Here is a 26,389-nt window from a genome sequence, read left to right as displayed (position 1 = left end):
TATTTATTAGAACTTCTAGATCCTGTATTTATGTATGTGTGTGCATGTCTATTTTCATAACTTTGTACAGCCTCTGATGCCCTGTGTCACTGCCTCTCTCTACTTGCTTCATGCTGAGAGAATGCACTGGATCACCGCTGGGCTATTTGCAGCTTTAATAGATGCAACGTCAGGAAAAACCTGCATATAAGGCCACAGGCTGAGCCACTATGTTTTCACAGACCCCAGCAAAGCACGCGCTATCAATTGCTGTCCACACTGAGCCCGGCCTAATTCATTAGCTGATGACAGGACAGTGGATCAACATTGTCACCGTCATCTGGGAATTTTATGAGTCATAGCCTGGGGAATGAACAGTTTGGACATAAGCTTTGCACTGTAGTGGTATGTTTGCTACTCTGATGTGTCTGAGGATTAAGAGCATGATTTTCTTGATAAGGTCGAGGTAAATGGATTTGTGCAATGTCATATGAATATAACAAAGTGGACATCTGCTTAGCTGAATGATATGAGCCTGTGATTAAAGGCTATGATTGTAGCTTAAACTGGGGAATGATAAGTGGAATTAGCTTCTGGTACAATTTGAACTCTCTCAAGCCCTGATATTTCCTTGTAGGAGGTTCCTTGTACACAAACCAAGTTATGTTTTCATTCATTATTATTCACCAAATTGCCTTGTGTGTATTCTTGAGGTCTAACAAACATGTTGAACAAAACAGGGACCCGCTTGTATAAAAATTGCACAAACATTTTACTACCAACTGCACACACGTACCAGCACCAAAGGAGAGACAGGTGGAATTAGCAACAAGTTAGTGAACATTGTTGAGCATTTAGTAGCTAGAGAGTTGGATGTACCTCTTCAGGAGTTGGTGGAGAACAAAACAGAGTTAAAAAAAAATATTGACTTAAATATGTCTGATGGCCAGAAACAGTATTCCAAATTAGTTCCAATCCTGCCGGTGTCGACGTCAGCAAAGGCATGCGGTCGCAATAGGTTCCAACTGCCGAATCAGACAGGATCAGGTTAATCTGAGCCAAGTCCTCAACGATGGTGCGTCTCAACGATGGCAAGGAGATGTTTGTCAAGATGTTTCAGACATAAAAAGCGGATTCATTCTATGTTGTCTGATGAATGTGTAATGGTGAGTTCACACTGAATCCGAAGCGAATTTTCGTGTTACATTACATACCTTAAAAAGTTTATATGGCGCTTATATGGCAGTGTTGTCTTTACAGTTTGGTGCGCTTGGCCGAGTGGCCAAAAAAAAAAAAAAATCTGTTAATACAGCTTTAAATTTTCCATGAGGAACTTCAAAGTGTTAACTTTAATTTGTGCCAAAGTTTATGTCAGCAAGGATGATGCCATACACTCTCATGCCCCCCTCAGTTCAAGGCCTAAATTAGAGTAAGGCTAAAATAGGACTAAATGTGGGATTATTAAAAAAAGAAAGTTGTAGTGTGCATCCATCCTTGGTCAGGAGGGTTTATGCACCTGCCCGACTTCATTTACAGGTGTCGACGGATTCTCTCACTGGATGGTCACAAGGACTGACCAAGTGACCTTAACCTTGCGCACCCCAATGCAACACACACACACACAAAAACACACACATGCTCCTACCCCCAGGGGATGGCGGGGCTAGTTCAGACAGGGACACAAAGAGGAGCATTATACTTCAACATCCCTTACACCAAACTGCCGGGACGGAGGAGAGGGAGGAGAGGAAGGAGAGGGAGGAGGGAGATTTCATAATTTTTCATAACATTTCATCATAATGTTTTACAATGTTTCCTGTTATTTGCAAAACAAGTTCATTACACATACATTAACTTACACATGATATTAAATGTCACTGTCTAATACATCACAGTCACTTTTGTTGAAATATAAATCTATTAAAAATGACATGGCATTTTACATTGACATAGTCCCATGCCTGACTTTAATGCCCTGGGTAAATCTGGGATCCAACAGCCTGCCCCAGTGGAGGTGAAAGGGTTTAAAATAATGTATCAATCTGTGTTATGTCTCACTGTCCTGGTTCTGAGTTAGCACAGGGCAAACAAGGAAGTATTCCCATAAAGAAAGAGCCCACACTGTGTTTGCATTGCTTTCCTCAGCACAGTGACTGATGAAAGACCAGAAGCCACAGCGAGGAGAAGCACTGGACTCGTGCATACTGTTCCCCCTAAACATCAACACACCGGTTAGACAAATGAGGCCTCAGCTCCCCCTTTACACTGCTCTGCTTCAATCTCCAGAGGCCGCAACTGACTAAAACCAAAAGTCTTTTCATTTGCGAGCAGTTATCACCAGAACCTTTAAACCTGCTGACTGAGGTACGGGTGACAATTGATCTGGAACAATGATTGATGAGGGACTAGGTATCATCATTTGCTCTGAAATTCTTTAAATGCAAGTCCTAAATCCACCGTTCATTTTAAGATACATATTTCACATTTTTGTGGCTGTTTTTCTTTTGATATGTCATTATAGCATTATAACAATACAAACAACATCACATTTGGACTCAGCAGGGAAAAAGGTCAAGTGCAACAGTTTACCACAGCTCACTGATACCCATGCTTGTCTGTTATGACAATGTGCCTCAAGCTTTTATGGAACTAACTCCCTCTAGAGGTAATAAGATGAGATGCTGCTGCTTCCTTGGCTGATTTGGGATTTTCTCCCTCCACAGCAAACCATTGCAAACATGTGTGAAATTAAAAGGGAAAAATAGTGCATGAAGATGGTAAGTAGTTACACCAACTTGTACTTATATCCTCATCTACAGAATCCTATAAGCTACCCGGTGCACGAAACAATGCATTTTGCTGGTCAGTCTCAAATGTCATAATTGAAAATAAATATAGGTATTTCTAGAAACATTTACAAATGTGAAAACAATCCATATTTCAGTGAGGCTGGTGTAAAATTGGTTTGTGGTGATTTCACATTGACAAAACGGATCATTAATATTCTCAGTCAGAATAAGATCCAACTTTAAAAACTGATCTGTCACCTCTCTCTTTGAACAAAAATTACTAACATTTGTAAGGAAAGAAGTCAAGCATCTAAAGGCACAAAATCTTATTTAACATCTGCTCTCATAATGGAGCTCTTTTCTCATTCAGCAATGATGTAATCTGGCTGCTGAGACTGTGTCCAGAATGTGTTTAACCACATTTAAAAATCATTTTTCAAAGGCTCTGTGATTATACCGAAATCCATTTTCAAAAAACGTCCAAAATAACACTGTTGTCATTTTTAGAGGACTAACATGAAGATAAAGATGAGTTTTGAGGCAGGTTAGTCCATTCATTTCATTCACATTTAGTTCATGTTAAAAGATGCGCAGTAAAAGCATCACTGGAATCACAGACAGGAATCACAGAGAAGCTACAGTCCACATTTCTAAACCCTCGTTGAAATAACTTAAGTATGCCCTCTTTCTCCCTCTCCCTCCCTCTCTCTCTGACGCGGGGGGGCTTGCCCTCTAAATAAACTTTGGAGCTCATAGGGGGAGAGAAAGAGACAGAGAGACAGCAGAGGGCTGAAGTCATCAGCCGGCCGGCAGGAGGGGAGTGAATGGGTCCTGCACGCAAAGCAGAAAAGCGCTGAAACTGCGGAGATTTACTTTGGTACAGTTGCCTGCTGCCGACAGCGAGCGACAGGAGGTGTGTATGCTTAACAGCCAACAAGAGCTACGAAACCTTCAACTTACAGATTTTTCTTTTATAATTAGTGTCGGTCCTGTGGTGGCTTTTTACTTTTTGTGCTTTAGCTGATGCTGAGATGAAGTCGAGACCCTTAGGGCGCCTGGCACATTAGGGTATCAACTCACACCGGGACGCACGGCGCATCTCCACTGAGACAGACGGGGAGAGGAGGAGAAAGGTCAATTTGGAGTTCTGCACATGGATATGATGTCTCAAACTTTCTGAGAGTCACGCTAAACATAAAAAAATGTTGTATTCCTCTTTCTGACCTACACTAATGATTGAATTTGCTTTCCTCCTGCGCGCACCGGATGAGAATCGAGCTTTTTGGCGTGTTTGTTTTTTGTTTTTTGGAAGGGATGTTCTTTATCACAGCACGGATAACGGATCCCTGACTCAGTCTGGCTTTCTTGGCACATATGAAGATCCTATCCAGGATGTTACAGTCTAAGCGGCCCAGGCATCATTGGGCCACCGTGCACTACCATCACCACATATCACCACATAGCTGGGGGTCCTGTTGTGTCTAGGAATTAGCTACCCTCCACACTCTGCCTCCGTCTGGGGGGAAGAAAACGGAATCTTATCCAATAAGTGACTTGGTGAACATTGACATTGGCTTTACGAGTCTCATCTCTGGGCTACTATGCAATTACAACTGATCTCCTTTGTTTGGATCATCTTGCACTGCATGGATTACACTGGTTGTCAGCAGCACAGCAGCTCCAGGCACCGGCAACATAAACGTGAGTAGATTAAAGTGCGGTGCGATGCTGCTCAGTGTTTCTGTGTACACACTAAGTATATTCTTTTTTTTTGTTTCTCTTTTTTAATTTAGCATTTATTGGCTTTAACAAAACTGCAAATCCAGTCTATTCTAAATATTCTTAATTAATGGCAGACACAGTGTTATTTGCTCAGTGTGGTAAATTGCTTAATTTGTACCAGTGGGTCATTAAACAATCCCACACAGGCGCACAACTGGGAACACTGGACAAGATGTGAGTATTTGTAGATATACTTTTAATATTGCAGCTGATCTTTGATCTTTTTTCTTTTCTAACGAAAAACTATAAGATCAAAACTAATTTTCGCCAGCTGGCAGGAGTGATCGTGCTGACTTCCCAGATTATTACTGATTAATAAAGCTATTTAAGATAATTGCGATATTAAAACTAATTTACAGACTCGCAACTCGAAATTCCTGCATTGCGCACTCCGGCTTATTAAATTGCTGTCATAAAATTGGAGAGTTATACTTGAATTGGTTGGTGAAATTCCAGTGCATGCTCCAGCCTATGAACTCAGTGACTGCGTGGTCCATCCATGATAATTTTGGTAGCTTCACCATTTTTAGTCCACTTTTACAGTGTTTCATTTTAATCTTTATTTGATGAATTAACTGTTCTGCCTGTCACCTGAAGCCTGCAGCCGCTCCTCTTTGCGCACAGTCTCCTGGTTCCCGTCGCTCTCTAGCGGTCAGAGCAGCAGACTTCAGGCAGGAGTGTGCTGCCTGGATGCCAGGCCTGAGCACTGCTCACATGGGTATTCACAGCTTTAGCTCCCATATTTAGTCAAGGAACCTCCATATGTTATAATGCCGCATTTTGGGATTCCTGAGGGAAGATCACATAGTGTAGGATTCACATTTATGCCAGTCAGAAAAATAAACGCAGTATAACGATTTGAAATCATGTCCCATCTTGTTCTTATTACTCTTCAAAGTCTGAGTTAATGCAAATTTGCCAGTAGGGTCCATGGAAACACCAGAGATGTTCCATACTGAAACACTCTCAGGTCTGATAGTACTTCATCTCCCATATATCCCCTCGAGGTCCAACATTATGTCTAATCTCTAGAGCTATGGCTGGCCTTTTTCCATGACACCATGAAATAAGTATCAATAAAGTATATTGTTCTATTCTTCCTACGCACACTTTATCACTGAGGGTCTCCAGATGTGCTCTGTGACTAATTCTGTTAGAGAAGCGCAGTGACAACTGGAATATTCCGTGTATCACTTGCCAGCGTGGCTGAGAACTGTGTGTGATCTACAATAATAGACCCTAGAAGTGATGTTTTTATCCCTGCCACCTGGGGCTGAGACTTCTCTGTGCATCTCTTTACATTTAATCACAGATCTCAGAGCTGTAGTCCGGACTGTGAGGATTGTTTTGTTGTTTCTTCCCTCATGACCACCAAAGTGGAAATTTAAAAAAAACAAAAGCAGCATCTGGGGTTAACTGTGTGTTTACTGTGTAGTTTTAAAGGGGTCCTGGGGTTACCTTTGCGTTTGGCAGCTCTGTTCAATGTAGTTTAGTTCGAACCTCAAGAACAAAGTGTGGATACTTTTGCTGTTCGGCAGGGTGAAACAGCTTTTATAGATCTGATTTAAACTCCAGCAAACTCACATATAATGACATCAGATACCAGTTTTAATGGTAAAATGCAATGAACATGTGCTACTGTGTTAATAGTTTGATTATTCTGTCTTAAATTTGTGTTTGTGTTGCACTAATGTAGTATACATAGATGCCGCAGTGTCTGTTTCTACCCTAGGCTGCGTTGGGACACACACATTCTCCCTTTTTAAATGTTTATTTCCCCCTAAACAGTATTAAAGAGCCTCTCAGCACAGTGTGAGAGAGGGGGAGCAGGAGGGTCTATTGAAAGCACTCTGCTTTCTCAAATTATGCCCTGAGTCTGAAAACAGTGTTGATAATGTTCTCTTTGTGAAATATGAATTTTTGAAAATAGTTTCAATTTGTTTTTGATGAAAAAGAGATGCCAAAATTGTGTGAAAATGGACTTAAAATATAAAACATTTAATAATACAGCATACTCATACAGTAGCACCCATGCATTAATTCGTTTCTACCTATGATGAAGGTTTCATTCACGTTCTACAGTAAGGAGTAAACCTCTGCATCTCCAGACTGACTATGTACCCATTAATTGACAAGTGCTTCTAAGAATCCAAACTTCCTCCAAGGATGCAGATATCTAACACTTCCAGAGATATCAAGGAGGATGGAGGGGTTTGCTGGTGAGGGGGTGAATGAGTACAGACTTCAGAGGGACAGAAGGGGGTAAGAGTGAGTTGGGAGTCAATGACCAATGAGTCAACTGGCCAAAATTACCACGCAGAGACTGAACCCAAGCTCTGAGCTTCCTGTCCGTGATGATGCATCCAAAAATAAAGGCATGTGGGTGCCTGGGTGCTAACAGTGGAAATTATATATATTATATAATCAGATCAGCTCAAGATGAAGATGGGGTATATTTAGGTCTTGATTTAAAGCTAAACATATTGTTACAAAGTCGGGGAAATCAAGTGTGACACATGATGGAATCCTATAAAGAGGTACAAATAAAAAACTTAAGGCAAAATGATTTTTTTTATGTTACTTCTGTTTTGTTGCGCATTTCTATTTTCTCCCCGAACCATCTGTTTGTGTGTGTGCAGGCATGTGAATGTGTTTATTCATATGTGACTTTGTTGGTATGTTATGCAAGTCCAACTGAGGTTTTGTCGGTGCAAGTGCGAGGGCAAGGCCAAATTCTTTTGTCTTAAGACTTCTGTGAATCAGGGCAGCTTGGCAGGAACACATGTGGGCAAATGGACAGCCGTTGTAAAGATTGTCGAGATATTTCAAACAAAGTATCTATGATCTATGGTAAACTGGCAGCTAAACCCCCCGAACTTAGAGGAGAAGGAAGAAGGGCCAGCTTCAAGCAGGGGCATGAGATGCCAAGGCTGGAGAGGAAAACCAATTCCTTGGAAGCTTACAGGGGTTGCTTTTGATTTGCTTACCATGTGTGACTACTGCAACATTTTCCAAACAATGCCTTTGGGAGTGGAGTACCAACGCAGCATGGGTGCACAAGTATATAAAATATGGAACTTCTCTCATGTCTATTGCCTACATATTGACTCTATGTCACAGGTGTTGCTCCTATATATAAGTAGACTGTAACGTGCTTGTCCCTGGGTTGACCTTCTTGTTCTCTTAAGCCCATGTACCACTTTCTGGATTTAACAGTTGTATTTCTAACAGAGGAGTGAGTTAAACTCATTTCCTTATGAGAATGGTTATACTGAAACATCAGGACCAGAGGCTAAAAACATCTTCTCTGAACTCCCCAGCATCATGAAACCTGTCATGTTTATTTGGTGGTTTTCTTTCAGATCATATATATATACATCCCCATCCAACCACCCAAACCCTCTTTGTAACTATTTTTGTCCACTAAGTGCAGTCAGATACTGAAAAGGATGATATACAAGCTTTTCCAGGAACATGACCGCAAGACATCACATCAAATTTATTTCATCTTCTTTAATACAATTAGCTCTTAGCAATAAGTTTTTATAATCCTTGGAGTTTTTGATAAATACACTCGCTGTAACTCGGGAGACATTAAAACCGTCTGTGACAAATTGTCAACATACAATTAAAATGATGAAAACCCTCAACCAGAGCTTTCATCCATGGCAGACAAAGTCTGGTGAATCATCCCACAAATTAGTGACGGGAGGGGGATGAAAACCCTACTGTAATATATATCAACATAAACTAAACACTACAGTACTCATGTACATAAACAGGGCTGTAAACAAGGTATAAATAGCTGCCGTTGGCACTGTGCTAAAACAGTAGGCGATTAGTCATGTTTGATGAACTTATGCATGTGAAATAATAAGCAGTCATGATACAGTTGACTTCCTGTTTTCACTTTGCCCTCATTCTTGTAAAACATGACAAAATACTTGACTGAAACATTTCAATTAAAAAAAAAAACTTAAGGAGAAGTATATGTGATTTAGTGGCATCTAGCGGTGAGAATTGCAGATTGCAATCAACTGAAATTTCCCCCTTGCACCACGTGTGAACTTTACAATTCCTTCAGTGTTTTCCCACGAGCTCAATTATCCGCAGAGATCTCTTCTTCTCTCAGACAAATGGAACAGGTGATTAAAGTGTTAAAACACTTAATAAGGCAGTTTAAAAATCAAGTAGTAGTAACTAGTACCAGTGTTTGGTTTGTCCATTCTGGCCTATTGTAGAAACACAGCGGTGCAACATGGCATACTCTGTGGCTGAGGACCCTCCTTAAGTATAATATATAAAGGGTTAATGCTAAGGTAAAAAGAAAAAAACAAAACAATTTTTTTTTTTTTTTGGTGATTATACACTAAAGAAAACATACGTATTATATTCCATTTCTGCCAATACATCCCTCTAAATCCTACACACTGGACCTTTAAGTTTGTATCACAGAAACATGCAGGATTGGTGCAGTATATAGATACATAAAGTACCCTTTGTTTCATAAAGTATTTAGTCTTTTTTTTTTTTAACTACCTACCTGGAGTAGTGATAGGTGAGATGTAACGTACACTGATATCATACAGCTCTGACTACTACTAGATTTTGGCATTGTAGAGTCATGGATGTAGCATGCACAGTGGTGCCCCAGTCCACCCTGACCTGACATCTGCACTGAAACTGCACTGTTTGACGTGTATAAATCCAAATAACTTCCACAAACCCAGCCTGATCCTGGTTTATGCAGAGTGCCATAACCAAAAACGATAATTAAACCATTAACAAAAACTGAAATATTCCATTGTACTTTGCACAAATAATATGCATACCATATGGTAACGATCAGCTACAGTTCAGTGTCAATCAAAACTGGTTGTGGACTAAGATGCCCTATTGAAAAAAAAGGAGGAACCTTATTTTGAAAGCCAGTGTTTTCAAGCAGCTGCAGGTACATGGGGTGTTATTCTCTGTCGCTGGGCTATTTTAGGTTGTAAAATAAAAGTTTGAAAGTCTGGATTCAGCAATATGTGTTTAAGAGGCTGGTATGAATGGGATGAAAAGACAGGGTTAAGGTAATGAATTTTATCACCTGGTGTCTTAAGAACTTAAGACACACCAGACACAGACACAGACTGTTCCATCACCTCACGCCCCCTGTGTCTTGGACATAAGGTTGCACTTGAATGCACCGCAAAGACTACAGCAACATCCACTTAGCATATACATTATGTGAGAGTTATTTCCTTTCCTGTGTGAAAGGAAATAACTCTCCATACCAGCAGGCGGCAGTAGTCGGTATTCATCATTCAAAAATGGATACTGGAAAACCGCTAGGATGGATTCAAGATGCTAGTTAGCCAGATAGCACATTAACAGCACAACCACATGTTGAAAGAACAGCAGATATTTACTGTGGGCAAGGGAACAGTGACACGAAAAATTATAAACAGTTTCTGCTAAAGAGCTCAGCGCCTACAAAAAAAACCATAGCTCATATAAGAAGTTTGTCTCAGTCACTTGCCCTCCTGACTTTAGTTATTTGTTTGCTCACCACACTTCTGTTTCTCTTCTTGTGCACTGAGCTGAACTGCCAATCAGAGTGAGTTCACTCACTGATTCATCATGTTGAACAAAGGACAAGGGCCAAGTAGTGCCAATGGTGCAGGACACCGCAAAAACTAGGGCAACAGATGCTAACTAATAGCTGGTCTAAATAAATTACAATCTTACAGAGACGCTAGCAGAAGGTTATTGTGTCCGTCATTGGCAACGCCAGAAAGGTGAATTCCTGCTACACACTTTGAAGAGGGCGGCTGATATTACTACTCCTTACAGTGCCCAGCATTTAATCTCACCAAAATGATGCTCTATTTAGCAAGATATCCATTAAGATAACTTCTACTCTTGTAGTTTAAAACGCCCCAAAAGTAATCCTACACCATGTCAAATTTATACTTACACACGCACCTGCTCCTGTCAACAGAGATCTCTGGTGTGAGCTCAGGGTGCCAGCAGGGTGGCTGTCTGACCTGCTCTGACTACAATGGCTGCCTGTCCTGCAAGCCACGCTTCTTCATGCATTTGGAGAGGATTGGGATGAAGCAGATCGGGGTGTGCATGACTTCCTGTCCTCCGGGCTTTTATGGCACACGCTCCCCAGAAAGAAACACCTGCACGAGTAAGCCACGATGAGTATTTGTGAAGCAGAATATTGATGAAATCATTACTGACAATGCATGTTCCTAATTTAACCGACATCTGTAGGTGTGGTATCAGTAGCTAGACGTCACTGTAATTAATTGTCCTCCGAGTGGATGGGCATAAGTATTCAGTGTAACATATGTGCTTCCTTCTTTACAAGCAACAGCTTCAAGACCTGCTTGTGAAATATGGGATCATGTTTACGAACAGTATGTGTTCATTTAACTGAAAAACTTGATACCTGTTAAGTGTGTTTCCTTTTGGTGACACTAAACCAAGTGTTGCTTTACTTAAAATCCTCCATGTCCACCATGTAAGACATCAGCCTGACTGCAGTGGCTTATATTCCTGACCGTATTCCCAGTTAGACACAAACACACGCACACACACACACACACACACACACTGACACCCTGTATATTTAACACACAGGACACACACGATAACTTGTACAGTTTAAATAAACGCTGGCGGTGGGTCTGTGTTTCTGTCAGAGTGCAGGTCGGAGTGCGACTCCTGCTTCAACAAGAACTTCTGCACACGCTGCCGAGCAGGATTCTACCTTCACCTGGGCAAATGCCAGGAGAACTGTTCTGAGGGGCTGGTCCGCAGCGACACGCAGAGGGAGTGTGTTCCCAGTGAGTATTTAGAGTTCACAATATTCAGGGACAGAAATTAAAAATAGGGCTTGCCCTTCATTTAGCTCTATTTACATTGCATTTATCCCACATTGACTTTGGAATGAAGCACACATGAAAACTGTTTATGAGTTAAATTTGGCCACTATATATTCAAAGATACACAACTGTGCTTTTGTCTTTGCAGGGTGCCCCGCAGAGTGTGAGTCGTGTGTGAACGGTGAAACATGTACGCGGTGCCGGCCGGGCCTGTACCAGCTCAGCGGGAGGTGCCACCATGTCTGTCCAGACAACTATGAGCCCAATGACAAACTCATGGAGTGCACACCACAAGGTTTGCCCAGTGTGTGTACGTGTGTGGGGCCCATGCCACGCTTTTGGCCCTTGATGAAGAATGGCTGAACACTTTCTCACCCTCAAATCATTTTCTCAATTTTCCCTCCAACAGTGCACTGCGAGGTGGGTGAGTGGAGTGAGTGGAGCCCCTGCTCCAGGTCCGGTAGAACCTGTGGGTTCAAGCGAGGGCAGGAGACCCGCACACGGCAGGTTCTCCAGTACCCATCACCCTTTGGCAATCCCTGCCCTGAGATCTCAGAGATCAAAGAGTGCCTGGTCAAGAGGAGGAAATGTCCAGGTAAAGAAAACTATTTTTAAGTCACAGATTTTTTTTTTTTATGGTCACATTCTAGACATCGTCTGTTGTAGATGCTGTTGACCCGTCACACTCACTGCCAACATTGTATTTGTTACACATGGCACGATTTCTATGAATTCCAGACCTTGCTTCTTCAGCTTGTACAATCAGAGCTAGTCGGTCTTCCGCTCAGGACTACGACTGTTTACTCAGAGGATTGCCATTGTGGTTAGAGTGAGGACAGTGGGGGGAACACACATGTGTGATGTTGCAATGGGTATGTTGTGTGTTCTCCCACGAGAGCTCTTTGGATTTTTAAACAGTAAAACCGCTTTCCCTGCTCCTAGTAAACAGGGAATAGCGTGATCATTTCTAATGAAGAGAGTGAAAACTGCTTTCAGACGGGCTCGTCTCTTTAGAAATCTCAATGTCGTAGCGCATTTATGACCACTTTGTGTAATGGGTGTGCTACATGTGTGTGGTTACTAAGCTGGTTGGCGGCTACGGCTGGTTGTTTTTTAGCCTGGGCTCTGTAGTGTTAAATGACAGATCGCAGACAGGCTAGGAGGCTGAGATCCAGTCCCCTGGGGCCTCACACTTACAGAACAAACAGTGTGTGTGTGTGTGTGTGTGTGTGTGTGTTTGTGATGCAGCAAAAAAGCAGTTGACACTGGAGCAGAAACAGCCAGCTCAACATCAACATCCTCCCCCTGGGAGGCACGCGGCGACCAGGGGATCAGTATTGGTTTATCCCCACAGCTGCCAATACACACATACACACACATACACGCACATACACGCACGCACAAGCACACACGCAAACCAGCACATGCACACAAATATCCAGATACAGATACACCCTCTCTTTCAGACAAACGCACAAATTTGAACTTGCACGCTTGCTTGTGCACACCAAACACACGCACATGCACACAGACACACACACATACCATCTTTGTCCTACTAAAATAACAACACAGCCATTGCTCTTGGTGGTAATTTGTGAAGAGAGTCAACTGGGTTGACGTGATTTGTAAGTCAGACTGTGAAATGTGCCCTCTGTCACCCCAGCTATCCCTCTCTCTCTCACTTTCTATCTGTATCTCTCTACTGATCCATTCCCCCATCCTCGTCCGCTCCACACACACACACACACACACACACACACACACACACACTCCCTACCACACCAAAGAAAACACAGACCCCCATATAAGCTCCCTGTTGGCGCTCCCAGTCAGTCGGGTCGGGGCTGAGACTTTAGTGTGGAGTCGACGGCTCTGTTGATCTAGCCTGAGGCTGGTGAAAGGAGGGGGTAGAGAGAGAAGGGAGGTGAATTGAAGAAAGAAAGAAAGAAAGAAAGAAAGAAAGAAAGAAAGAAAGAAAGAAAGAAAGGGAAAGCAACAGAAAGCTGTGTGTGTGTGTGTCTGTGTGTACACACACTCACACACTACAGTTTACCGACATTGCCCCTGCTTGTGATTACCCAGTTGCCCTCCCTCCAAGAGCATCCGCAGTGAATGAGGGCCAATTATCTGCTTCGGCGCGTCATCTCTTCGGTGTTTACGTTCTGCACACGCTAGGGGGTCAGTGGTCCGACCTCAGAGAGCCCCCAGTAATCCTCCAGCAGCCCTCAGACACTGATACATCCTCCTCCTCCTTTTCCTTTCCTCCTCTTTTGCACTTTCTCCTTTTGCCTCCTCCTCCTCCCTCTCTGTCCTGCCTTTCCTCTTCTCATCACTACATCATTTTACTCCTCCACATGAGTCCACTAAGTATTTACTCATTTCATCTGTTTGCTCCTAACTCAGTAGGTCATCTTTTCTTAAAGGAAGTTTACTTTGACATTTTGCAGAATAGCTGCATTCTTGCCAACAAGATGATAAGATCAATACCACCCTCATGTGTGTATATTGAAGCTTGTGCCAGCAGATGATTAGCTTAGCTTAGCATAAAGACTTGAAGTGGGGAAAATAGCTAGCCTGGCTCTACCAAATTTGAAAAATCTACCTAACCAGCAGCTTAAAAACTCACTAACATCCAACTTTTGTTTATTCCATATACAAACAAAAAAATGTCAAGTTGTTCTTTTCTCTGCTTCAAGCTAAAACTTTTTTAGGTGCTGGTAGGTGAACTTTCTCAAGGGATTACTTCACCCGTGTAATGTTGAATAAGTGAAGAAAACATTGCTTTTCTCACATGCCTCAAAGAATCAAAAAACTGAGGAAATTCTGAAATTGAAATTAAGAATGTCAGCGTTAAACAACAGCAAAACTAATCTCCCACACAACTCATGCAGTGCAATCTGAATCTCATTTATCCAGTCGTACGCTCAGTACTTTCCTAACACATGAATTTTTGCTAAAACATTACTATTTGAAACATTTCCGCATACACGTAGCAGCTGGGCAAGTGCGTGCGTTTGAACACTTGTGCATTTCATTGAACAGAGTTCAAACACACGCACTTTGCCAACCACGCTACTCAACCATGCATGACACTATTCATGCGAAAGAGTTTTAAATATTAATGTTTCAGCAAAAATGCATGTGATTTGGAAGTACTCAGCGTATGACTGGATAAATGAGAGTTGGATTACACTGCGCGAGTAGTGTGAGAGTTTGTAAACAGATGTTTTGCTATTATTCAACACGCTCCCCCCATACTTCAGTTCATCAAGAGTTTGAGGGTTGCAGTTTCATATTTAATGCACAGATGTGAGATTGGTGTAAAATGTGTCATATACTCTTGACAGGAAAGCACATTTCCCAACTGTTCCTGTGTCCTCTTAAGACTCTAGCATCACCGCCTCCAGTTCTACAGAAGCATTGCAAAATCTGCTGATTAAAACATATGTTTTAAATTACAGATATCACGTCAGAAAAGTTGTAAAACTTTAGGAAATATGCTGATATATTCAGGCTTAGAGAAACTTGGCTCTGTTCCTCAGTTATCCACGGCTAGAGATTGTGAATGTTTATACACACATCCTCATCCGGGCCGCCGTCTCTCTCAAGTTAATGCTGGCTAATTTGTCCTTCGATCGACCTGCTGTTCACCTCTCTATCTCTGTAGCCGGATAGACCGCGTGCCCTCTGCAAGCCTTAGCACCCTTTAACTCCCACACACACACACACACACACACACACTCACTTAGACCTATTACACACTGAGAAACATACAGTTAAGCAAGCTATTATCAACCAGTCAGTGAGGACGGGGGGACTGATACACACACACACACACACACACACACACACACTGGCACACCCAGAACCCCCCTCATGACATCCTGGCGGCCATGCGGCAGGCATTCCACTTGTGGGACAGCCCATAGCCTTTAATCCCAGCCTGGCTCCCGCCAAAAGCTCCCCGGACGACAGAACGCCTGCCATGGAGGATGTGCCATCATAAAACACACAGTGCTCCTCCAACCGCACACACACGTGCACACACACACACACACCTCCCCTTACCCTCAGTGCCCCTCCGCTCTCTCTCATTTGATCTCTTTCTGTTTCCTTCTCTCACCTTGTTCTTTACTTTTTCTTTAGTTGTTCCTTATCCCATCACTCTCTTTCTCTCTTTTTCACCAGTGTGCTCACTCACTCACACATATACACACAGTGTGCAGTGTCCCACCCAGTAAAGCCCCTCTCTGTGCTCTCAGTACAGTTTACTGTCTCCTATCCTTTGTTAATGCCCTGCAACAGATTTCTAGAAGTCACATTACAGCCATGGACAATTCAGCAGATCCACACTAGTGGCTGTGTTTACACAGTGCAGGCACGGCTTTTAGGGAAAACACACAGGACTAAAACAACAACACATTTCTTAATATTTTCTTTCTTGCTAACTAGAAATGATAGCAAATGTTCTTCACTGACGGCACTGATGGCAAATACTTGTCATCTGTGGACTGAATGTGGCATCGATTATATGTGGAACGTAAGAGAAGTTATAGTCTTTGATTGGATCCAGATTTACTATAATTCGAAGTGAGTGTCAATATTTTTACTGTGTTGATCACAATAAATCTTTTATAGCAAATTTCATCTTAGAACAAATGACAAAATCTTAATTGGAGCACGTAGATGTATACATGCTGAAGAGTGACCACAGAGATTTACAAGTGCTCTCTTACATCACACCATTATCTGTGTTGTGTATTTGTACTCACTTTTATGAGCTATTGCTAAAAAACAAAATAGACAGTGCTAAAGAGCTTGGTGTTGAATTAATGTGTCAGTAGTGTCACAGTTGTGACAGTTAGAGCATCTGAAACAACACAAAAGGAAGTCTGACATTTCGGCAAATATGTTTGTTTGTGATCTTGGCAAGAATTAGATGGTAAGATTTATTCCACGATCACATCTGTCTATGAAGTACTGGGCCAAAGCCACAAGACTGTTAGCTTAGCTTAGCTTAGCTTAGCATAAAAATGAGAAACAGGTGGAATGAGTTAGCCTGGCTCTTTCTAGTGTTTGAAAATCTGCCTACTAGGATTTCTAAAGCTCACTCATTAAACATTGTATGTCTATTGCTTAATCTAAACACAAACAAAAACGTAAAATCCACATTTTATGTATTTACGGGGAGTTACTCACTGTAGCTATTTCCAGGCAACCAATGGAGACCATGGATGTATAAAGAGAACAGGATACAGTGTTGGAGGCAGGGCTCCATCCATTCCTATGGATGTTGCTCAGTGGCACATGAAACTAAAAAAAAAAAAGCACTATTTACGCAGTTTGAATTTATTCAGATCTTCCATATCATGGGGTCCATGGAGCAAGTGCACAAGAGACTTCTGGTTTAGCCCTCCACTATCTTGAATGGGGATAATAATTATTTAATCATGCGGCTCCTCTAGACTTTTGAAATGTTATCGGACTGAATGGATCAAATCCTGAACGGGAAATGAGTCATTTTGTGGGGGTTTCGGCACTCAAAAAATGTGTCCACTGTTTTACAGATGTCCCTTTCACATTGTAAGTTTATGGAAAAAGTGCTTTTTGGCCCTCATGGTGTCATGTGATGGAAGAGATGTTCTAATTTCATAATCAGCCACTATATAAAATTGGCTTAAAAGCTCAACGCTGTTCCTGGGGGCTTGGTAGAGACATTTGAAGTCACTGTATCCGGCTGCTGAGTTCAGAGAAATACTTACAGGCTATTTAACTGTGTGTTGGTAGGTGGACTGTTTAACTTTAAATAGAACAATGCTCTCAGTTTCCCCTTGCTTTCAGTCTTTATGCTCAGCTAAGCCAATCCCCTCTTGGGTCCAGGTCAATACAGGCAGACAGGAGAGTGTTAGCAATTTTCTCATTTAACTTTTGTCAAGAAAGCAATTAAATGTATGCCCCAAAATGTCAGACTATTTTTCCAAGGGACGTTGCATTGTTTCCCTTCTACTGCATTAAGAATGGTTTAATTGTACCAATAGGAAGCCTATGCAACATCCATTAAAAAGTCCAAACACAATAATTTCACTTGGTAAACATTGTTCACATATCTTGTTTGGTACAACTTTTCTGTGACTTTTGAAGTAACACAGTATGAACCCATTGGCTATGGTCTGCCAGCCTCTGGGGGCAAGGGCTGATTCAGGTAGCCAGCGAATATCCAAGCCAAGACTTCCTCTTCCGTGCGCCGGTCATTTTGGCTAACCTCTATAAATGAATTAAAAAACCAACATAAAGCTAAACGTCAGACGATAGTCAATAGGTTCTGCATTTCAGCCAATTAGTTCCATCTTTCCACACGGACTGCTTAACTGCCGTTCAAACATAATTAGTCAATACTACTCGGACTACAAACAGACAACAAATAGATTATAAACGGAAAATAGAACACCAAAATCTTTTCTCATTGCTAAAAAATTCTGCGTACATGTTCACAATCTGTTTATAAAGATTATACCTACAATTAACTAAAATCAAACACTGTGTACAGACTGTACAATGACCTAAATATGAACAAAAAAAATCCAGTATCTGCTGTATTTTTAAGTTTAAGTACCAAAAATGTATTAAGCATATTTTTGTGAAGTGCATTTCACATCCAGCATATTGTAACTTTTGCATTTAAATAAAGCTATGTCGCCACATTTAACGGTTCTACTTAAAAAGATGGAAGACTTTTGTGTGTTGTTCCCAAAACCAGTTCTCACTCACTGCCAGTCAGACATTATTCATTAAAACTTGGCTTTGGAAAATGTGCTAAATGTCTGTTGTAAATGTTCCAAAACCTCCAAAGGTGTCATTTGGGGACCATTACAGACATGTCATTACACAGTTTACAACAAGCCCATCAGAAACTGTTCCAACTAACCAAACGCAGGTCAGTTTGATAAACACTCTCCTAATCATCTCAACACTGGCATGGATTAGGTTTCTCCTCTGGCTCGACAAAAGCACGGGGGCTACAGTATGACTAATCCACTGAACTTGTAAATAGTTGTAAATGGTGTCAGGACAGAGAAAACAATGAGAGCGAAGGGGACTTCCTGTGTTTATAGAGGACGGGGGGCAGACCCCGAATGAGTCAGTGCACCAGATTACTCCATCTGTCCATCCATCCATCCATCCATCCATCCATCCATCCATCCATGCACCCACCTATCTTCATGATCTTTTCTTTTTTACTCACTTCTCACTGTCTTGCGATTGAACTATGTGAACATCTCTGTGCATATGTTCACACATGCACAAAAGTCCGTCTCCTGTCCTGTTCTTTCAGTATTTCTATAAAAAGATTAAACACAGTAGACAGGTAGAGCTCGGCATCGCTATCCCAGGATGTGTGGTTTAGACATGGCCAATGTTCCAACCAGAGCCCTGGCTTGACTAATGAACAGACAGAGAGGGAGAGGATGCATGTAGGGGGCCGAACATGGAGCGGACAGAAGAGAGACAGAGAGATCTCTTTCTCTCTCTCCCTTTATCTCTCTTTCTCTCTCTCCCTGTGTCTGTGCCTACTGCCTACTTCAGCAGTTTCACAATCCCCGACTGGCCAGCCAACCAGCCAGGCAGGGTCGTGCTGCTCCGTTCCACTCACACATGAACAGCAGCAGTACAACAACAGGAAAGGGCCTCCTCTGCTTTCACTTGCAGGTCCTGTCTCCAACCTCCCTGGGGCTGGATCTTGTTATTATCATTAATAACTGTAGCTCGAGCAGAGATAAACCTTCAGCATTCCATAACTCTTGGTTTTGTTTATGAGATGGTGTTGCAAGAGCAGATAAATTGAGGGTTTATTTAAAGGTTTTCTATTTTGGACAAAGGTCTGCTCATCACAGGGAGAGGGCTGCTGTCTGTGGTTAAAGACTGGCATCTAGTGGGGAATATAGAGCATTGCAATAACCAGTGTTGTACTCAATAGGAGAACTGCACCCTGTAATGTGTTTGTGGTGTGTTCACTCTCACTCGAGAAGTCTTGCCACCTTTACTTGAAGGGATTTTTTTAAAATATAGTGGTTTTCATTTCTTACAGGCTGATGCATGGACTAATTAAAGGTGCAGCCATTCTGAAGAAAGACTGCTGATATTTGAACTCAGCGCCCAAACAAATACACCTCTCCCATTGTTGCTTTCATCAGCCTCTCTCTTGCTCCCACTGCCTTTCTCCTTATACATCTGTGACCTTAGCCCTGTCCTGTGCACAAGTAGGCCTACAAATGCCTGCTGTGAATGAACACTAGGACTTTTTTTAGCGCACACACAGAACAGACAGCTTGCAGACTGTGAGGAGATATCCACTTTTCTTGTATATGCATGGGTTTTGATGCTGTAGTTGCACTGAAGTCACTACAGTGGACCCTTGTGCGTATTGTCATACACTGCCACCCACTGGCCAGGTGTTGTCAGTGCAACACAAATCTCTCAAAACCAAGATGGCCGACAGAATGCAACTGTGCCCTCAAGAATATCTTTTCCATAATAGGAGACTCTGGTTGGTAAATAAAATCAGGAAAAATTAAGCAACATCTCGGAGTAATACAGTTGTTAAATTTTCCAAATACTGATATATATTGTGAGGAAACTGTAATCAATCATCTGTCCACGAAACTGTGCATCATGCACCTCTGGCTATATTTCAACTACAATTAATAGTATTACTGCAACTAAGTTGTTCTTGAAAATATTTTATTTGCAGTGACTTTTCTGGCTGTTAATCAATTGATTTATGGTAGTAGAAGGTATTTTTTTGTAACAGAAACCATATTTTGACAATATTTTTGTTACTTTTGCGGAAAATGTTCATTGGAAAAATGATGTAGTTCAACAGGAGGAGGTGGGAGGGGGACTGAGGAGTGAAGAGGAAGGAGTTGAATGGGGGGGGGTACAGAAGGGATGAGTAGAAAGAGAGAGGGGAGAAGCTTAGGAGTCAGCAGCAAAGTTCAGCCCTTTTCCATGGCATTGAGCAGTATTACAATTTATTTGAAAAATGTGAACAGACTAGTTTCACAGCATATAATGTATGCTATCCACCTGAGTGGACACATGAAAAACTCCTTGAAAAATGCACATTTAAAAAATGAATTTATTTTTTTTTTATCATACCTAAAGAGGAATAAAAACACTTAAGAAAAACAATATTGACTGAGGGCTGAAAGGGATACATGGCAAATGCATTCCAATTGGTACTATTTGACATGTATACCTGCATTTTAGGTATTTTGTATGACTGATTGTTTTCATTATATGCTACAAATATTCTCACTGAAATATAAAGACAAGCAGTTTAAAAAGATCATGACAATTAGGCAAAGTAAAAGAAAATCTTATCTGAACACTACCTCCTGAAACTGATGGAGAGAAGATAGAGAGCTCCCCCCTCTACCCAGCTTTGCTAAACTTTATTAATGTTTTTATTATTCCAGGAGGACGGAGGAAGACCGAGCGAAGAGAGCGGAGAAATCGCAACAACCGCAAAGATAAGGAGAACCAAGAGGGGCGACGGGAGAGGAAGAGAGAAAGGGAGCGGGAGAGGGACACAGGTGAACGTGAAGACTCTGATAACAGGAACAAAACGGAGCACAGGCATCGCAGAGGCCACGACACAGACCCAGTCTCCCCTCAAGATGGCCTTGTACAGTAGTGCTCTGGACAGACAAAGTCTAGAGCCTCCCTGCCCTCCACCTGTTATCATCCTATTCTTCCTCCTCCAAAACCTCCCCATCCTCACCCACTGTTCACCCCCCTCGACCCCTCTCTGCAGGGGTGTTGCTGCTACCTGTATGATTTGAATATAATGTTTATGCACAAGCGGGATGGGGCATATTCAGCCACAAGGCTTGGGCCACTATGGACTTAAAAAGTCTTTTTTTTCTACCCTGTAGCCTCTGCTCCTTCACTTCCACCACTGAGAGAGTGTCTCTGTTGAAAAGTGCAGGAGACACTGCTGAGACTGCTGTTGGGACTGAAGAACAAAGTAAGAGACGTCTGTGACTGTGTGGCAGACAGACGGACAGCGAGACAAAGACAAAGACAAAGACGTTATACTATGTGCTTGTTGATATGGTTATTTAATGGGGCCCTGCGCGTCTTGGTTTTTGAATGTAGATTTTGCAACATTATGTAGAACAATTGTTTATTATTGTTGTTCCTGTTCTTTAGATCTCTTTACTTTATTTTATTTGGTGCAGAATTTGTAAAGAAAAAATAAAAGTGAGTTTGCTATTGCCATCTTGTGACATCTTCATAATCGCTGCCAGATGTAGGAGAACCTGCATGCTGTGAATCAAAGGAGTGTGGTCGAAAACTGACAACCATTAACATGTGTTCTGTATGTCTTGGACAAAAGCTAGTTTTATCCAGATAAGTGATAAATCTAATCTACCATTGGTTTTTCTTTTTGTGTAAATGGAATATGTGCTCTCAGTAAAGCTCCTTGACTAGGAACCAAAAGCACCTGTATGTCAAATAAAACTATAATGGGTTTGTAGCTGCGTCTGTTCTCTGTTTTCTCACCCAACTGCTTTATTGTGCAATCCACTTGAACTTGCTTAAACTTTCCAAGAGTCAAATGGAAAGTGAAACTCAATGTGCTGTGCACATCTATTAAAGCTGGGGTAAGCACTTCTATTTTGGCATCACTGGGCAAAAAATCCATTAATAAACTTTAAGCAAATTGTAATTCAGGTGTAATGAGAGAAGACTAGACTTCTGCACCTCCTCCTGGCTCTGTCTTTAAAAAGTACTTCTCCTGCAACAGGAGAATTTGGCCAATTACAGGTCACTTCAGAGAGAGGACTTTCCTACTGGCTGCTCCAGGACAGAAAGGGGAGAGCTGCACTGTCCTACACGTGTCAACTGCAGTAACTATGCTAACACTGAAAGTGAGACAGATGCTTTAAGTTTTTTGACTGTCAAGCCAAATGTGTCAAAGGTGTAGTGTGAAGGATTGGTGCCATCTGGTGGTGAGGTTGTAGATTGCAACCAGCTGAGTGCCCCCTCCTGTTATCCCTTCCTACGGTGGCCTTCAGGTATTTTAAAAACACGAAAGACCTCCTCTAGAACCAGTGTGTGATTTGTCTGTTCTGGGCTACTGTAGGAACATAAAGGGAGCCATGGAAGAGGACCCACTCCCTATGTAGACATAGATGGCTCATTCTAAGGTAACAAAAACACAACAATTCTTAGTTTCAGGTGATCATACCTTAATAAAAACACAATAATGAATATTGTATTCCACTTCTGCCAACAGATTCCCTTATATCCTACACTGCTCCTTTAAACTTAACACTTATTAAATAGGGAAACTGTTCTCATTTCTTGCTAGATCCGATTTGTATTTGTCTCACTTTGTAGATGTCATTGTTTCATCAGGTTTTATCTAAATTAAGATAACTTGACATAATCATCACCATCTTCATCATCTTGTTTGGGTCATTGTTACATTGTCAATTATTGTGTTGCTGGCATCATCCTCATTCTTACATTCACCTTTCACTTTAGTACACCTAGAGTGATTTTCTTTGCCCTGATAGAATCCCAAAGTGAAGCACATTAAAGGCGGAGCACATTTACTGCAGTTTGCCTTGTGTTTTGGTTGGATTTTGTAGTTACTGTTCAGCTAATGTTTAGTTGACACTTTACATTCTCTAAAAGAGGACATGAGGGAACCAGGATTTTTATGAGCTAAAACACATATTCAAAAGTTGAATTTCAGAATTTCAATCATAACTCAGTTTGGATCGGAATTGTAATTACTGTGGTTAGCCTTTTCATGGCAGTCAAAATCTTATTATTTATTTATTCATTTATTTTTGGCCTTTTACAGATTTCTGCCTACATAGGCTTTAATTGTTGATTCAAATAAGTTGCTCTCTTCATGCCAGTCAATGTCAAATAAGCATGCATGACAGTGAGCAGCTTCAGATGCAATTGCTTGATTGAATAAGGTTCATCTCAATGTGTGTCATCAATTTTTACCCAAAGATTTCTTAGCAGTTTTCCTCTATAAATCCATCACTCCTCAAAAAACAATGAGGTGATACAGAAATTGTAGTTGAACAAGAGGCCACACTAATTGTCTGCAGCCATGCTAGCATGTCTGTAAGGCTGTACTAAGGCATAGCAGGACTTTTGAGATAAATGCTAACATCAGCATGCTAACATGCAGCTTTTTGACCATGCAAAAACAAACTAAAAAAAAATCCTCACACATATCCTCCTCCTCTCCTGGGTAAATTGTTAGGGCACAAAGTGTTACAGAGGGAACAAACCAGCATGGTGACAACCAGGAAACATGCACCAAGGGAGGTGCATGCATTACTTATATCTGTTTGCTGTCTGACCTCTAATGAGACAGTGCACCTGATAGCACTGGGTCATAAATGGGCATTGAGGGAAAAGCCGAAGACAGAGGTCAGACAAGGCAACTCTAATCTGGATTATGTAAAAGATGGTGTCACATGATATTGTAAAGTAATGTGAATATTTTCTTGGTGTTTTATATGGAGAGCAGGTAACTTCACTGACACACTTTGCCCTCTCTCCCCCTCTTTCCCTCTTGTGCCAGGAGGATTATCAGGTATAGAAATCAAATGTTTAGTCAACTGTTTATAGCTCCCATCTAGATCACAAGAGGTGTTTAAAACAAAATGAATTCTACATTAACAGATACGTTTGATGCCTAAGAGGGCTTGACAAACTGTAATACCTGTAGAGTTTTTGTAGATACTGACATCAATCTGTAAGTGTCACTAAAGTCACAACAAATACTGTTGTTGTGAGCCAACAATAAATAGTGGTTTTGTTCATGGCAGCAAGGAAGGTGTTTCACTTGATAACTACTGTAAATTGTTCCCTGACTCTAACAAAAATAAGTCACCAGCACTCTTTAATAGTCAAGACAAAACTCCTAAAAGTAATTATTAGTTGGGGATAATATGCCCCATTCTATTTTTCTGCAAAGCAGCTTATAACTACCATTATGTTGCTCCAACTCACCTTCAAATTACAGATTTTCCATCTAGATTGATTCAAGTGTATACTTTATTTGAATCACTTCTCTAATAATAAGTTGTATGCATTTGGACAAACCATAACTTAACTATTTCAGTGCCTATAAACTTGGTCAGTGAACCCCAATTGATGTGTAAAATAAATAAACTATAATCTGGATTAATCTTCTTAGTTTCATTAAAAAAAATGGCAGTGATGCTTTTCATTTGGTCATCACTCAGTATAGACAGTCAAGCCGAATAATGTTTGTATAAATACAAGAAAAAAAGAATCATCTTTCAAAGCTAAACTTTTTTTATTGGTGGAGTGAGTATTTTGCTCATCAATAACATCCAGTGCATCAACAGGCATGATGACAGTATTTCCGCCTTATCATTCAAGCAGAGAAATCCCCATTAATACAGACTGTACATGAAAATATGACTTTTGCTTAAATTTCACATTTGAAAAATATAGATAAGTCACAGTGCAGTATGTACACAAATCATAAGTGCAAGGTAAAGCCATGTTTGGGCGGGTTAGAGAAAACATACACAGGAAAGAGGATCTTAGTTAAAACCAGGATTTCTGATTCAGGATGACCCTACTGCTAAAACAGAAACAAAAGGGGAAACACCGTGACAGATGTTGACCTTTGCCCAGATGCCCTTTAAGTTAAGACAGAACAAATCACCAATCAAAACTGCTGTTTGTTTACAAGTGACCACATGCCCCCCGTTCACTTCATATTAGCCACGAAATCCTCGCCCTTCTTGATGGAGCCCTTCAGCTCATCCATGGCATCAGCGACCAGCTTCTCCTCAAAGGCGGACAGCTTGCCCAGCCCAAGGTTCTTCTCAATGCCGTTCTTTCCCAGGAGAAGAGGTGTAGAGAAGTACTTGCACTCTGTCTCCTCTGACCTGACATAGCCACACTCCACCACACCTTCCTTTCCATTCATGGCATCCAGGACAGAGAAGGTGAAGCGGGCACCAGCATAAGCCATGGAGAGGGTAGCAGATCCGGCTCCAGCCTTAGCTTTCACCACCTCTGTGCCGGCCTCCTGGATCCTGCCAGTCAGGGCTGCAAGCTGGTCAGCAGGGAACTCGACTTTTGGTGTGCACTGGGAAATGAGGGGGATGATGGTCTTCCCAGCATGACCTCCAATGACTGGAACGTTGACACGAGCTGGGTCAAGGCCTTTAAGCTCTGCAACGAAGGCGTTTGCTCTGACAATGTCCAGGGTTGTGACACCAAACACTTTGTTGGGGTTGTACACGCCATGCTTCTTCATGACCTCTGATGTAATAGGGATGGTGGAGTTGACAGGGTTGGCAATGATGCAGATCATGGCCTCGGGGCAGTTGCGGGCGCAGGCATCGGCCAAGGTGGCTACAATGGTTGCGTTGGTGTTGAAGAGATCATCACGAGTCATACCGGGTTTCCTGGGTACACCGGCGGGGATAACCACGACCTCGCAGCCCTGCAGAGCAGCATCCAGCTGATCGGGGCCCATGTGGCCAGTCACCTGGGCTCTTGTCTCGATGTGGCTGAGGTCTGCAGCCACCCCGGGGGTGTGCGCGATATCATACAGGGAGAGGTGACTCACCAGAGGGCTATTCTTGAGGAGCAGTGATAGCGGCTGGCCTATACCGCCCGACGCTCCCAGCACCGCCACCTTGGCGTTGTTCTGCGATGAGGTGGACAGGCTCCGAGCCAGGCTCACGGTAGGTCTCACTGCACGGGCAAACATCTTCTTTGTTACTTCTTTTCTTGCTTTAGTGGGTATAAAAGTGTTTAAAGAGCCCCTCTCCTCTGTGACACCAACGTCCTCTAGCCACGAGCGAACAGGAAGACACACACTCTGTCATGCGTATAGTATAAGGGCCGTGCGATTCGACGTCAAACCAC

General features: G+C 42.0%; 2 protein-coding genes across 4 annotated transcripts; one reads left to right on the top strand and one right to left on the bottom strand.

Moving 5' to 3' along the window:
- Positions 1-3,402: 3,402 nt before the first annotated feature.
- rspo3 (R-spondin 3) lies at positions 3,403-21,974 on the top strand. Of its 3 annotated transcripts, none has more exons than XM_049584459.1 (7): positions 3,403-4,469; positions 10,537-10,731; positions 11,249-11,392; positions 11,580-11,726; positions 11,841-12,026; positions 20,911-21,027; positions 21,370-21,974. In XM_049584459.1, the coding sequence occupies exons 1-7, from the start codon at positions 4,370-4,372 to the stop codon at positions 21,411-21,413; spliced, it is 933 nt and encodes a 310-aa protein (XP_049440416.1). In that variant the 5' UTR covers positions 3,403-4,369; the 3' UTR covers positions 21,414-21,974. The 3 variants fall into 3 exon arrangements, with proteins under 3 accessions (XP_049440416.1, XP_049440415.1, XP_049440414.1); XM_049584458.1 differs by having other exon boundaries at positions 3,406-3,681; positions 3,789-4,469; positions 20,911-21,974; XM_049584457.1 differs by having other exon boundaries at positions 3,406-4,469; positions 20,911-21,974.
- Positions 21,975-24,775: 2,801 nt separating this feature from the next.
- Positions 24,776-26,358, bottom strand: mdh2 (malate dehydrogenase 2, NAD (mitochondrial)). The gene has a single exon (XM_049583106.1). The coding sequence runs from the start codon at positions 26,229-26,231 to the stop codon at positions 25,218-25,220; it is 1,014 nt and encodes a 337-aa protein (XP_049439063.1). The 5' UTR covers positions 26,232-26,358; the 3' UTR covers positions 24,776-25,217.
- Positions 26,359-26,389: the final 31 nt, after the last annotated feature.

The sequence above is a fragment of the Epinephelus fuscoguttatus genome, linkage group LG8, assembly GCF_011397635.1.
Source record: "Epinephelus fuscoguttatus linkage group LG8, E.fuscoguttatus.final_Chr_v1".
Lineage (NCBI taxonomy): Eukaryota > Metazoa > Chordata > Actinopteri > Perciformes > Serranidae > Epinephelus > Epinephelus fuscoguttatus.
Note: the sequence above shows the minus strand (reverse complement) of the source record. Positions and strands in the feature narration are given on the sequence as shown.

Bases quoted from the DNA above. Each gene is read 5' to 3' on its own strand.
- rspo3 (XM_049584458.1), top strand. From the start codon at position 4,370: ATGCAATTACAACTGATCTCCTTTGTTTGGATCATCTTGCACTGCATG. The intron at 10,732-11,248 runs GTAAGCCACGAT...TGTTTCTGTCAG, and splicing joins AGAAAGAAACACCTGCACGA to AGTGCAGGTCGGAGTGCGAC. The intron at 11,393-11,579 runs GTGAGTATTTAG...TTGTCTTTGCAG, and splicing joins GCAGAGGGAGTGTGTTCCCA to GGTGCCCCGCAGAGTGTGAG.
- mdh2 (XM_049583106.1), bottom strand. From the start codon at position 26,231: ATGTTTGCCCGTGCAGTGAGACCTACCGTGAGCCTGGCTCGGAGCCTG.